Here is a 15,614-nt window from a genome sequence, read left to right as displayed (position 1 = left end):
TGTAGATTTTGGCAGTTTAGTACTAAAAAACTTATATTCATCATTATTACAAATAGTACTTCTCTTTGAAATTATTTTGGTTTTTGTTCATGTATAGAATTGCTAAAGATTGGGTTGATATGCACTATATTACTGAAATTAATAAGATATCATTTTGTGTCTTGGTTTGTAAGATCTGATATCTCTGTGCACTGGGATATTCTCAGTTTCCCTAAACAGAGGAGTTAGTTTTATACTGAAGAAAGAGGCCAGGAGCTCCATTATGATTATATAAGTGGTTTTAATAATCATAAGTGGGTTACTTAGAATAGGGGCCAGTCTGGGGCAGCTGCTGGGTGAAACAGTTTCAGTAGTGACATATAGATCCCCACAAAAACCCCAGGAAATCCCAGTAATAATTATAAGAAACCGACAAAGGGAGGAGGAGCTATAAAGCACATCACTACTGATTGATGGATATTTTTTTCAAATGGATCCTTTTCTTTCTTTGATCTCTTTCAGATAATGACCTACTAGGGCTGAGTCAAAGGATATGCACTGTTTAAAAGCTTATTGGACATTGTTCCATATTATTTTCCAGAATGATTGGGCCAGTTCACAGCTCTAACAACAGTACATTAACATCCTTGTTTTCCCACACCCCCCTCAGCATTTATTATTTTCCTTTTTTTGTCAATTTAGCCAATCTGATGACTGTGAGATAGTTCATCAAAGTTGTATATTTTGCATTTTATTAATTTTTTGTGATTTAGAGCATTTTTTCATATAGCTATTGATACTTACATTTCTTCTTCTGGAAACTGCCTATTCATATCCTTTGACCATTTACTACTTGGGGAATAGCTCTTAGTCTTACAAATTTGAAGTAATTCTCAATATATCTTAGAAATAAGGCCTTTATCAGAGAAACTTGCTGCAAAGATTTTTTCCCCAATCTTCTATTTTCTCTTCTAATTTTAGCCATATTAGTTTTGATTGTGTAAAAACTTCTAAATTTTATGTAGTAAAAATTATCCATTTTACTAATGTTATTTCTTTTAAGAAATTAATTCTTCTTATTAGCGGTATGTAAAAATGCAAGTGTTTTAATGGGTTTGTCATATAACCTGCTACCTTTTTAGAAATTTTTTATCTTAGGTTTTACTTGTTTCCTCATATGTAAAATAATGGATTTGATTTAGACTAGATTAACCCCAAAGTTTCTTTAAGCTTTAAAAGGCTGTGTTTTCTAATTCCCAGGATATCTTTAAAAGTATTAATGAGTTGGTAAATATAATTCTAGATTTTAAAAATGAAAATAATAATTTCATATTATTTGTTCTGTATAAATCTGAAATCCTTGAAGGATATGGACTATTTGAAATGTTGCCACTTTGTGCATCCTTAGACTAATATCCTTATTTAAAAAATGTATTAGTTCTTGTTACAAATCTTAAGGCCATTTTTATATGAAGATCTATATTGTTTTTCAATCTTTCTAACAGGTTACCACCAAAGAACATGATTTTGGCCTAGGGGCTCCAATAAATAAAGCTGAGAAATACCGTAATACTCCCCAAGAAGTAAGAAACCAAGAGAGACTCATCCATAAGCTAAAATTTACAGGTTATTACAATTAAACAAACATGTATGTCATTTTCTTGCATTAATATGTGTTGATGTTATACAGCAAATGAGGCTAATAAGAAAAATTTATAAATTCTTTAAGACCAAACAGTTCAGCCTTAAATGCATATATTGTTTTTGACAGCTTAAAGTCAAGAAGTAAACAAATTTCTGTTTATTTCTTTACTGTATTTATTGTTTGCTATTATGTTATAATAAAATTTTCTTCTGGTTATTTCACATCAATTTTCAGAACTAAGATTTTTTTAAAAAATTTTTTGCAAGTCAGTGTAGCCTAGAAGAAAAGTGAGTGGATTATGATTCAGTAGAGTTACATTTTAATATTATATGTAATCAGACTTGCTTTGTGACATTCAATAATTTGCTTAACTTTTCCACTTCAATTTTATTAAGGATATTATTTTAATTATGTGATTGGGCTACAATAGGATATATAATGTTGAATTATTTTTCTTTAAAATTTCCATTTGATGCATTGAGGTCATTGTGTTTGCTTATGGGGATTTGTCATCAATCTGTGGTTCCTTTGTAATGATTTTCCTAGGCTGCTGGGTAGGACCCAAACCGTTAGAATCATCATAACCCTGAAAGGTACTCAGGGACCTTCATTCACCAACATTTCTAACAAGATTTATAATATTATATTTAAATACTTCAGTGGATTTGTGGTCTCTTTGATATGGATATTGTCTCCATTAGGATAGATTATAAGCTACCCATACCTTCTTATCCCATGTGACTTTTGTCCATGTACTCTTATATATCCTTGTTACTTCACATGAATTTACGAGAGGTAACGTGAAGACCTTAGTTTTAAGCAGAGGAATAGTACCAGCCATTAAACCATTGTGGTTTAAATTTTGTTTTTAACCATGATTTTAAAATAGTAGTTAGTGTTGTAGTTTAAATAGAACAGTAAACAATTTATGTTGATTATAGATGCAAATTATACATTTTAATTGTCATGGAGCCCATTATCATTGGTAAAATTCAGAAATAGAGGTTGACATTTTTCACAGGGAGGCAATTACAGGGCAGCAGTTGGGCACCACAAATTTTTAAACCCCTTTGAAGACAGATGGCGCAGTCTTACAATTCCCAAATTTGCCGTCTTCCTCATCTTTGCTTTAGTTTTAGCTTGCTGTATTTTCTTAGCCTAGTTCCCATATCATACTGGAGTTAGCATGATGTGTAGTGGAAAGGGTGCTGAACTTGAAATTAAATCCCGCCTTCAATATTTATTTACTGTCTCTGTGACCATAGAACAGCCATTTCAACTTTCTGAGCTTTAGTTTCCTTATTTGTAAAATTGGGAAATGTGAGGAATGTGACCCTGAAGACATATCTGTCTACCTCACAGAGTTGCCTTCAGGATCAAATGAGATTATGTATACAAGAATACTTCATGAACCTTAGAGTGCAATATAAATGTCGGATATCACACAGCATTAAAGCTTGTTTTCTGTGACTATATTTGTGTACCAAGCTAACTAATTACAGACCGATTTTAACCCCTTAAAAAGAAGTTAGTTCATCTTTACTCTAATTATTGCTTTTCTAATTTTTGATCATGAATATTAGTTGAGAGATGAAAAATTATAAGGTTGAAGGGCATCTAAAGTCCATGGTTTCTTTTCATTTAAAAAATGCTGCAGTATTTTCTAGTTTTATAGGATTAAAAATCTTAAGTTCCTGTTTTTTAAATCTTCCAAAGTTTCTGTTGCTTAAAAATAATTCTTTGTATCCAACATCAAATATAAAATCACTGTGCTCTACTTACACTTATCAGTAGGTATTGAAAACAGTGATTTGCATGGTTAAAAACTTGATTTTAAAAACAGGCTCTGCTCTTTAGAAGTGTAATATGATTATGGAAAAAAAGTGCAGATATCATAGATGTCATGTAGGTAAAACATTCATTTTTAAGAAATGGTTTTGGGTTTCCACGTTTTGGGAGTTTTTTTGATTGTTTTTGGTCTGGTATTGGGATTGAAAGGAGGAATGAAGGAGGATGAATCTGAAGCTAAATAACTAGAGATGCTGTAGTTTTATAAAATCCTTGAATGCAGTAACTAAATTATATTGTCTTTGTGTTTCACTGCAAGTGCATAGCACAATACCTTGCAAATAGTAGTCTTTTATTTGTAGGATGAATGCAAAGAAGTATTAAGATTGACAACCTGGCTTTCTTTTCATTTTAAATAATCCAATGTTGGTTTCCCCCAACCCTACCCCATGACCTCCTTTAGCCTAATAGACTGAAGGCATATGGACAGTTGTAGGGATGGGAGTGATCTATTTTATTTATTTTTTTTTTACCTGGTAGATTATAGCAAAATGAGATTACGTGCCTTCCAGAACATTTAGCAAAGGGCCTTGCACAATGAGCCCAGGCAGTGTTTATTGCTGATGAAAATGGCCAAGTCAGTTGGTGGCACGTTACAGAAAATGCTCAGTTTTTAGACCTGGAGAACACCTTAGAGATCATGGAAATCAACTCAGGCTCAGAGAAGTTAAGTGATTTGCCCAAAGGCATAGAGGTATTAGAGAAACTGGCAGAATGGAGACTGGAACCTAGGCTTTCTGAATTCACTCCTCCCGTTTTTTGTTTTTTTTAATACCACACTAAAATTATCCCTGCAAAAGAGTTATATTTCTGGTAATGGCATTTCAAATGATGTTACTTTAGCCAAGAAAATTTTATTATTAAAGTAATAAGGAAATAATTTTTGAGATGTGACTTCATTGCTACCAATGTAGATATTTTCCCCAGAAAGTTATATGCAAAAAACCAAAATGAATGAAGTTTTCATTACATGCCTATTTTATTATAAAATGCCAACTTATGCTATGAAAAAAAATCCAACTGTGGAAGCCATCTAATTCTTTTCTTCTTAATTCTGATAGATTGAAGATCTCAAGCAGACAAATCATGGCATGGAAGAACATGTTAAGAAACCTTTGGAACTCAGAAAAGTATTGACCAGTTATAGATAAATGGTTTAAGCAGCCAGAATGTGCATCTTTGTAAAGAATTGATTAAAGTAGACCAACTAAAAGCAGCTGGAAAAAGAGAATTGTTATTGGATACCACATACAGGGACTTTTAAATACTCAAAGGTACTACTAGACATATAACTCATTAAAACTGAAATTTTATAAACACAGGGAAAAGTGAGACCCATCAATCAACACCATTTATTTTTAAAGTACCTATTATATGGTAGGTACTGTGCAGGAGTTACAGAGACAGAAATCTCTCCCCTTGAGGAGCTTACATTCGGTAGAAGACAAACATGTATACACACACACGTGCACACACACACACACACGTGTGTGTGTATATATATGTATATGTATGTATGTATGCATATATGTTTATGGGGTAGTGGGGAATCACTAGCAGCTAGGGGAATCAAGAAAGGCCTTGTGTAGGAGGATTTTGAGCTTTAAAGAAAATTGGAGTTTACAGAGGTATAGGTGAAGAGGGAGTATGCATTTCAGGAATGGGGGATGTGGGCTGGGTGCAAAGACGGAGAGATGGACAGGAGTTAGAGAGGGTGTGGAATAGCAAGGCAACCAATTTGGCTGCAGTAAAGAGAGCATGATGGGTAATAGTGTATAATGATATCCAAAAAAGTAGGGTAGAGACAGGTTGTGAAGGATTTTGAATGCCAAACAGTTTGCATTGGATTGGCGGCAATAGGGAACTGCAGTAGTTTGAGTAGGTGAGGTGACATGGTCAGGCCTGTGTTTTAGCGGAGAGACTTGAACAAGGAGGTGTTAAGGACTGTTAAGGGGTCCCCTGAACTTGTCTTTTTGAGTTGCCATATTTTATAGAAAAACTGGACCCAGAGCATGCAGCAAGCCCTGAATGTGTCAAGAATGAAGGCCCCTGCCTTGTCCCCTCCCGCAGACAGAATTTGTTGTTTGCATCCCAAACTGGACTCTGTTTGGGTCCTTGGGAGTCAAGACAGGCGCCAGACAGTCTGCAACTAGGTTTGTGCAGACGTGGGTAGATAAGGAGACCGTTATATCTTCATGGTCTAGCAGTTTCCAAGGGAAAAGAATGTGGCTTTTGCTGTCTTCCCCTTTGGGTGGGGTTTTGTCCTTTTCCTACGTTTAGTGCACCTTTCTCCTCCCATGTAATGCCCCTTTAGGTGGAGATTCTGGTATCTCCTTCATTTGTCCTGCTGTCATAAATATTCAGACTTCTGCATGGATTGTGAATTCTTTGGATTCCACATGCATATTCATTTCTCTTGTAATAAACCTAGTTTTTACACAAGTTTTGTGAAGTTCTGATTGCCTGTTGACAGAGGCCATCATTATTATCACTTTTAAAATTTCAGATTGCCGTTATGTTTAAACTTTAATTCCAAAGGCTAAATGTTGTTTTTAAGTCACATTTTTATTCCTTGATCCCACTATGTATGAAATGTATTTATTGAAAATTCAAATGCACTTTTTGTTCATAATTTTTTTTTTTTTTTTGGTGAGGCAATTGGGTGACTTGCCCAGAGTCACACAGCTAGTAAGTGTTATGTGTCTGAGGCTGGATTTGAACTCAGGTCCTCCTGACTTCAGGGCTAGTGCTCTGTCTACTGTACCACCTGGGTGCCCCCAAATGCACTTTTAAAACAAAATCAGTTTCATTTATATATAGTCACTAATAGCTTATAATTAAAAGGACATTATCATTAAAAAAATAGAAAACAAGGGATAAATTTTAACTTGCTGAATATTCTTCCCTTGCTGTAATGAATCTCTATATTAGTTGAGTGTATCTATGAAAAAAATTATTAATTGTTAGTAGAGATATTATTTGTTATAGCACTCTATGCATTTTAACAAAGTGGTGAAATCAGTAAATGGCCTGAGGACAAAGTCAACATAAACATAGATTTTTGGGGGTTTTTTTTGGTGGCCATTTGTTGTTATATATTAGCCAATTGATGGATTTCAATAAAACATCACTGATTTGGATTAAGCATAAACCAGTCTGAATGATTGAAAAGTCTGAATTATAGGATATCTAAAGAAAATAATGGTAGTATTTTGAAATACATATAGTAACTCAAACTATACTAGAAGAATTAGATCTCTAGGGGAATTGCTTTAATGAAGACATAAGAATTATTTGTAATCAGCATATCAGTTATTTACATGAGACATTTTCTAAAATGTTAAGGGTACCTAAAAGTAGCTTAATAGTTTAAAAATTCTTCCTATAAGGTTATTTTTTTTGAAGCTATAAATTTTCATATATATAGTATAAATGGTAACTTTCAATACAATATATTTTAATCAAGAAGTTTTGATTAAGTACCTAATTGTACGCCAGATTTGGTGCTAGGTGTTGGATACAGGAGGGGAAACAGTTAACAGCCCTCAAAGAGTTTATATCCTAATGGGGGAGACAGTGTGCATATGTATATATCTTCAGAGCAGACACAAGGTACCTTGAAGGGAAGGCACTAGAAGCTGGGCAAAACAAGAAAGATGTCATGCAGAAGATGACAGAGCTGAGTTTTGAAGGAAACCTGGGGTTTTAAGAGATGGATGTGAAGGGGCACATTTAGGAATGGGGGAGAGCCAGTTCAGAGACCCAGAAACAGGAGATTGAATGCCCTGTGAAGGAGAGCAAGAAAGCCAATTTAGCTGAACTTGTGTGTGTGTATGTGTGTGTGTGTGTGCACGCGCGTGCGTGCGTGTGTGTGCATTCATGTGTGCACGAAGGGGAATAATGTATAATAAACTTGGAAAGGTAGGATGAGGCTTGAAGACCTTTAATGTCAAATAGATAAGTTTGTATTTGATTCTGGAAATAAGAAGGAGCAATTGAAGTGGGGTAGAGATGGGGTGGGGTGACATGGTCAGACCTGTAACTTAAGAAAATAAAGTTTAGTGACTGTGTAGGGAATTGATTGGAGTAAGGAGAGACATGAGACAGGGAGACCAATGACAAAGTTGTAATATTCTGGATGAGAGGTGATGAGGGCTATGTGAATGGTGATAAGAGGAGATATTTGAAAAGTGTTGTGCAGGCAGAAACTATTTAAATATATGGAATGAGTGAGAGTAGGCAGTCAGAGATGACACTGAGGCTATAAACCAGGTTGACCAGGAAGATGGTGGTGCCCTTAACAGAAATAGGGAAGTTCAGAAGCTAGGTTTTGAGGAAAAGATAAATACCTCTGTTGTGGATATGTTAAGTTTGAGATGTCTGTGGGACATTCATTTGAAAGTGATAACAGGTGAATTGATGATTCAGGCCTTGGGCTCAATTCTTTATAAATGAATTGTGGAGTCATAATTAAATAAGATTTTACAGTGTAAACTCTATAAATTTTCATTCTTTATGAAAAGCAGCAACTAATTGAAATGTGATAAAGCATCAGGAAGAGAGACTATATGTAAGAAAAATACTTCAGTAGGCAGTATTCCAAGGGAGGGTGTGTCCTATTCAGAAAAAAGTTGTCTAATGTTTGAAAGGACATGATGGAACAGTGTTAGAATGGGGGAATATATTTTAGAGGAAATACCCTGGAATAGGTTTTGAAAGTGGTAGTGCATTTTAGGAAGCGAAGCATACAAAATGGCTGATTTATGTACAATGTGGCTCCCTTTTCTGTTTGAGTTTGACAATACTGGCCTACAATAAATAGTAGGGATGATGATAATTGGCATATAGGACCCAGTGAGGAAAGTACTTCTAGTTTAGGAGAGTAATGTTAGTGAAAGCATGGGTTGTCCCAAGAAACACTTGCCCCAGAAAGAAATGTTAGACTGGATACAGGACTTGAAGAACTGTGTGCTGAGTTGGGCTATATCAAGATTCAAAGAACTAGGTATATATTATGGAGTCTTTGTATACTTTAACCTTATTGTGACCAGGCAGACCACAGGTGTGAACTCTTGAAATCCTGTGAGTATGGTTTTAGCACAAGAATTTCTCAAATGAAAGAGGCTATCTTGAGCTAAAAAGAAAGTGAACAGGATTTGAAGCTATTTGGGATTTGTATTCAAGGGTGAATGGAAAGAATATTTGATCTCAAGATACTATCTCACTTTTAGGCAAAAATGTCACAGTGTGAGATTTATCGAAAGAAGAGAGTTTATTCATTAGACCATTTTTAAAAGAAAAAAATAATTTTCCTTCGTTTTCTTCTTTTAACCCTTTGAATTCTTTTCTATGTTTTACCTTCACTTTGAGGTGCTTCTGCATTTTTTTCCCCATTCTTCATTTTTGGATCTTTTAAACTTTAACTTAGTTATTTGAAATTGGAAGAAGCAGAAGACTATTTTCTTTGTTTTGGCCTGGATATAGCTGCTCCATGTTCTTTATTATATCAAGGCTCTTTTGGGGTAAGTTTTAAGTTTCATGTGTTGTTTTTGAACTATTTTGCTTCTCTTCAGTGTTTTTATTGTTATGGGCATTGCCATTCCTCTCACTTTTTTGGACAATTACATCTATCAGCAAATAATTTTATTTTGTTTTTAAGTAGTAAGCATTTTATGTATTTAAGTAGTTTTTTTATATTTTTAAGTAGTATTTTTTATTAATCAATCAACCAGCATTTATTAAGCACCTTCTTATGCCAAGCACTAGAGATATAAAAACCAAAATGAAATAGTCTATGCCCTCAACAAGCTTTGTAGTAAGTATTTTAACTGCTAAAGTTGTGCTCTGATACTTCATCATAGCAGGGAGGTGATGCTGGCTTCTTGAAGGTAATGGGAATAGGGCAGAAAAATTACCAAGCTGAAAGGCTATGAATTGGGCCTAGCAACAGACTTCATCTGTCATCTGAACACCAGCCTACTTATTCAGAAAGGTTCATTAATAGAAGTTTATAAAGTTCATATGATAAACTTATTTAGCTGCTACAGCTCATGAAGACTAGGGCATGGTGGCATTGTGATCTCATCTGTATATTGCTGGAGGGGGTACTCATACAAGTGAAATCACAAGTCTTTAAAAATAATTTAAAAGTAATTCTTTATTCAAGGAGCTATACTAGATGCTAGTTCTTTGGGCCACCTAGCTGCCCCCCCCAAATATCTATAATGAAATCTGTCATATATTCTATAAATGGCACAAACACAATGCAATGAATGTTGAAAATGAGGGATTAACTCTCATCTGTTGTAAGCAAGGAAGTCTTTCTTCTTCTTTTTATTAGTCCTGTTTCTTCTTGAGATGAAATTAGTATGATTTGCTTGTGAAAATGTCACTTGTCTTGGTATTATTGTATCACAGAAATATCTGTAACTGAAGGCAAAATTACCAGAATGACCTGGTCTTTTATGCCCCAATTCCAATGCTTCTGAATTCCATGTTTTGTTTTTTTTAATGGATTCCCTTTGTCCAGTGCTGTTTTTCCAGTTTAACAACCATGAAAGTTACTATTAACTTTGAAAATCAGGAACATAGATTTTAGGTATTAATTATATGCTTACACATGCTATTTTTGGTTTGTTTTCCAGACTGAACTTAGATGTCAGCAAAATAATATTATAGTACTAGAAGATACAATAAAGTCTTAGATATGTAAGTATGTATTTTAATATAGTTTTATATATGTATGTATGTATTATGTATGTAAGTATGTATTTTAATATAGTTTTAAGAACTTGAATATATCCTAATTATTTTAAGAAGGTACTTTTTTAGCTGTGTGACCTTGGGCAAGTCACTTAACCCCGATTGCCTAGCCAAAAAAAAAAAAGCTACTTTTTGTGGAATTGTTAGGAATACAGAGGAAAAAATATTAGCATACAGTCCATTTGACTTTTTGTCTCCATGATTGGATCCTCATGCCAGATAAAACTTCAGATGTATAGAAAGCTGCCTCTTTTAACCATCAGCTCTCCAGTAAAAGAATACCCTAGTATGCAGAAGTGGAACTTGATTGCTAGATTTCCCCTTTGCTTGTCCTCATCCTGAAAGATCAAGAATAATTTATCAGTTGATCAGTTTATGAAGCCTTATCATGCTATTTGGGTTTGAATCATTATTAATGAGAGTGTTCTCAAAATTTGTATTTGGCTTTTCATAAACCACTTAATGTTTAGTGGGTTTTTTTTTTTAAAGCCAGCAGTATTAAGTTAGTTGACTTTTCATTGAAATAGCTTGAATTCTTCTTATCCACAGAAAGATATTGTATCAATAATTATCTTAGATAAATCTTTTTTTTTAAGCTTTGGAGTTAAAATAAACTTTACGAGCACAAAACACTCAATTTATCTAAAATACCTTGTTTTGCTATTATTCATATCTGCAAAAATGTTAGTTAAAAAAAGAATTTGTAAAAGGAATATCTTCAGATTGATCTAAAAGGATAGGAGTTCATAGGAATGAAATTCTAACACTGAGAATTATGCCAGGATACAAATATTTAGTCATATTAAGTGATAGACTAGCAACATACAGAGCCACTAAAATAAGCAATGCCCATTTATATGACTATTTCTAAACCTATTGAAATTAAGAAGACATTTCTAGTCAACTTAAACCTTTTACCCTTCTTTCCTTCAAAATTAATTGAGTTCACAAGGAAAAAGCAATAAATTAAAACAAAAGGTAAACTACAAATGGAACCTTTATAAATACCAGGAAGAGGAAGCCTTGTCAGTAAATCAGAAATGAAATAGATTTAGTATGGCTCTTGGGTCAGGAGAGAGATATTGGAGATAATTGTGATGATGTAAGAAACAAAAGACATCAATAAAAACTTATTTAAAAAAGAAATGCATTAGAAATTATGTAATTCCAGATTTTAATCTATAATCAAATTTTATTTTATTTTATTTTTTCAAATTTGATTTTAATGATTGAGCGATTGTCAATTTTCATCCTATTTTAAAAATACTAGTTTTGTTTGGCTTGCAGTAAGCTACTTAATTTTTTCCTCCTTGGCAAGATAATTTTAGACTGAAAAAGGGTTAAATTAAATCTTTTTCTAGATTTGATTCTTTTGTCAAGACTTTAGGAGCAGACAACTCATCATAAGAGTGAAGCTGAAAATTTGGGAAAGATGATTCGAAGTAGATCTAAAAGTCCTCGACGCACTTCTCCACCTCCCAGGGTACACATGGTATCTTGTGATATATTAATTTATAATGCAAACAAAATATCTTCTTTGGCCTTTCATTTTGATTCAGCAATAAGTGGTTGGTGGCTGAGTCATACAGATACCCTTGACTGTGGAGTATATACAGAAGAGCAGATGTATCATGCTTTGTGAAAGTATGCAAACTGGTTGGGCAAAAATCAATTAGAAGAATGGGAACAATTTGAGAAAATAATTTTTTAAAAAAGGTTGGATTTTTTAGGGGTAACTACATTAATTTCACTTGCTTACTAAGTACAAGTATGTATATTTAAATTGAGCTTACATACTCCCATAATTATTAGTGGAAGAAGTACTGGATTTGTAATTAGCAGTGTCTTAGATTTAAATCCCTCCTCAGACACTTAACAGCTGTGTTTTTTCCTGGTAAGTCACTCCAACTCTCACAGCCTGTTTCTTTAACTATGAAATGAGGATAATGATGATAATTTCATTGCCTGCTTGAGAGAGCTGTTGGGAGGAAAGTACTTTACAAACTTTAAAACTTGTTTAAAAAGCTTGATTGTGAGAGGAAAGCTAAGGAAGGATAGCCAGTGAAGGCAGTACAGTCAAAGTGTAGTTTTTCTATTAGAGAGAAGACTATGGATATTTGAAAGCAGAGTAAGGAGAGGAATATAGTTATTTCAAAACCCTAAGTGTCAAGATCTATAAAATTTCTGTCATGATTTTAGGGAGCAAATTGTGATTCAGAGCTTTTGAAGACAAGAGATCGTGAGGAACTTAGATGTATGTTGGACAAATATGAACGTCACTTGGCTGAAATTCAGGGTAATGTCAAGGTTCTCACATCTGAAAGAGACAAGACCTTTCTTCTTTATGAACAGGTAATTTTATTTGTAGGTGAGCAAAAGATCTGAGGAGTAATTTATCCAGCTATGAAAGGTGTATCTTTTTCCCACTAAATTCTAAACATGTGCTTTCTAAAGCCATTAAACTAATGAGACATTGCAAATGTTCTATAAGATTTTCTTAATAAATCTTATTTTTTTTATTCTGTTATTTGGAGTAGGAGGTGTTTTTTATACACAAGAGCATATCATATTAGCAAAGGATAGTGGGTGCTTTACAGTGATGGACCTGGGTTAGCAAAGGGTAGAAATCTCAGATTCTGTGAAATAGCAAAGTTCTGAAACACCTTTAAGGACAAATAATTACTTTGTAAACTCCCATATCATTGCTTAGTAGGCTTATTCCTTTAAGACACAGCTCACCCTCTTCTGCCTGAAGCCGTTCCTGACCCTCCTAACTGTGCTAGTGTCTTCCCTCTCAGAAGTATTTAACTACTTTATGTGTGTATGTATGTATACAAGCATATATTTATGCTGTGTGTGTTTTTATGTATGTTTGTTTCCCTATTAGACTGTAAGCTCAGTACAAGCAGGGATCATTCCATTTTTTGTACTTGTATTTGTAGCACATAGCATAATGCTGGCAGATATTAGGTGCTTAATAAATACTTGGTGATTGGTTGCATAAGGGCTCATAAGAATGCATTTGCCAGGGGCAGCTAGGTGGCGCAGTGGCTAGAGCTCTGGCCTTGGAGTCAGGAGCACCTGAGTTCAAATCCGGCCTCAAACACTTGACACCTACTAGCTGTGTGACCCTGGCCAAGTCACTTAACCCCAGTTGCCTCACCAAAAAAAAAAAAAAAAAAAAAAAAGAATGCATTTGCCTGAACTCTTTAAATCTGACTGAAAGGCTTTAAATAAAAGGAAAAGGGTAGAAGAAAACTATACATATATGCACCAAGATACCTTACTGATACCCTAGAGAGGAGCTTTAATGTAGGAAGAAGAGAGCTTTGAGACACACAAAATTTCACAAAAATCAAAGTCCAAGAAAGGACTTGATAATAAAACACATAGCTTTAGAGATCTGTGTGCATATATCGTCAGCAGGCAAGATGAATGTTTAAGATCCTAACGTAGGAAAATTTCACTCAACAGATACCATTGAAGAGCTTAGTAGGATGAGAACCATGACAGAATTAGATAAGGTGGGTTATGGGATAGCATTATATATTAAGACAATTTACTTATGTGAAGAAATCTAGGAAACAGAGGGAGAAAACATGCTAGGAGCATTTGGATGAAAATCAGTGAAAGTAGAGAAATTATAATCATCAAAGTCTTCTAGAGACTACCTGGACAGAAAGAGGAGGTAGATGAAGAGTTTTAGGAAAAGATAAAAAATTTGGCATGATATAGTCATGATGAAGACATACATACTTATTTGGACTTTTACTGAATCTCTCTATGCCAAAAGCAGAATAGTATATGCGTTTTTGACTTGTCTTTATTAACAGTTTCATCCTTCAAAAGATGTATGACCTAACAAGGGGAAATATAATTGTAGGTGGGATTCTCACCAACCAGGAGGTGATAGTTGCTGGGGTGGAAAGGATGAAACCTTAGAGGAGTGTGACTATTCTATCTTAGAATTCTTATCGGAGGAAAAGACAGCAGAGACTAGGTGCACTGTAGATTTTGGAAGAGCAGATTGTAAAGGGATCAGAGAAGGATGGGGAGGTTCTTATAGACCAAAATTCTTTAAGAAAAGCTGGTTCAGTAATGGTGAGCAAAATTCTGAAGACGAAATGAAAACATTGAGGAGGAGGGAGAAGCATTTAGGTGGGGGAATGTACAAATTGCTGTATTTGGAATCAGAAATTCATGAGTTCAGATCTTCCCTCAGACACTTATAACTGTGTGACTATGGGCAAGCCTCTTAGCCTCTCTGAGCCTGTTTCCACATCTGTAAAATGAGGGGGCTGGAGTCACAATCTTCTCAGGTTCCTTCTAGATCTAAATCTGTGATCTTTTGAAAAAGGAGAGTTAATTTTAATTCTTTTTCTTTTTTTTTTTTGGTGAGGCAATTGGGGTTGAGTGACTTGCCCAGAGTCACACAGCTAGTAAGTGTTATGTGTCTGAGCCTGGATTTGAACTCAGGTCGTCCTGACTTCAGGGCCAGTGCTTTATCCACTGTGCCACCTAGCTGCCTCAAGGAGAGTTAATTTTAAAAGACTGATGTGAATTATCAAGGAATTCCCCAATCCACATAGATTTTTAAAAGACACACCCAGAAAATGGAAGCAAGATCAGAAAAAAGAATATGGCCTTTTTTGTTAACTCCCGTTTCTCATAAAATCAAAGCACAGTGCCAACCCTAAGAATTAGCTAAGGCTGGTGAGGAAATCTACAAACAAAATAAATTTGAATTTCTTTTGCTATATTGAATAAAATATCAAAGAAGGAAGAGGACTGTTCCTTAGGTGGGATAGGCCTATAAGACTAATGAAAAAGAGAAGTCATGGCTCTTAAAATCTTATTTTCATACCGTTTTCTCTGCACACTGATCTTTGGAATAAAAAGGAAGCAACTATGGATCATAATGAGTTGACACCCAAGATAATTAGGGAAGAAATAAGAAAGTACCTAGTGGCCCTTGATGAATCCAGGCAACCAAAGTACAGGTAAATTGAGTATGGAAAGAATGGGGGATATGTGATCGCTAAGCTGCTGTCAATGATCTTTGAATGACCATTTCAAAGAAAACTGGAGATGCTGCCAGAAAGGAGAAAAGCAATTGTGCCACTTTTCCAAAAAGCAAAAGAGAATGGAGTCTGCAAACTATAGGCCAGTGAGCTGTATTTAAATTCCTGGGGAAATTCTAGAATGGATTACTAAAGGGATGGTTAGGAACCCGCCCTAGGAATTAGAATAGGAACCAGTAACAGAAATGAAAGCAGTAAGCACAAAAAGCTGGAATTGCTTTGTCAAGAACAAGTCATACTGCTCTAACTTTGATTCTTTTTTTGATAGGGTTACTAGATGAATCTATCAGAGGAGTACT

At 34.6% G+C, this 15,614-nt stretch overlaps 1 protein-coding gene across 15 annotated transcripts in view; it reads left to right on the top strand.

Moving 5' to 3' along the window:
• Positions 1–15,614, top strand: part of TSGA10 (testis specific 10) — a 99,162-nt gene that overhangs the window by 12,064 nt on the left and 71,484 nt on the right. For 6 of the 15 annotated variants that reach the window (XR_003568618.1, XM_027856666.1, XM_027856664.1 and 3 more), the window contains exons 2-7: positions 1,485–1,627; positions 4,534–4,746; positions 8,843–8,994; positions 10,117–10,180; positions 11,596–11,726; positions 12,434–12,586. Coding sequence is in view for 12 of the 15 variants with exons in the window: in XM_027856666.1 (XP_027712467.1) it covers positions 11,667–11,726; positions 12,434–12,586 (213 nt within the window). In the remaining 3 variants the exon portion in view is untranslated. The remainder of the gene's footprint in view (positions 1–1,484; positions 1,628–4,533; positions 4,747–8,842; positions 8,995–10,116; positions 10,181–11,595; positions 11,727–12,433; positions 12,587–15,614) is intronic. The other 9 variants (XR_003568620.1, XR_003568619.1, XM_027856671.1 and 6 more) reach the window with 7 other exon arrangements.

The sequence above is a fragment of the Vombatus ursinus genome, unplaced genomic scaffold, assembly GCF_900497805.2.
Source record: "Vombatus ursinus unplaced genomic scaffold, bare-nosed wombat genome assembly UNPS02011591.1, whole genome shotgun sequence".
Taxonomy (NCBI): Eukaryota; Metazoa; Chordata; class Mammalia; order Diprotodontia; family Vombatidae; genus Vombatus; species Vombatus ursinus.
This window is presented reverse-complemented; position numbering and strand designations above follow the sequence as displayed.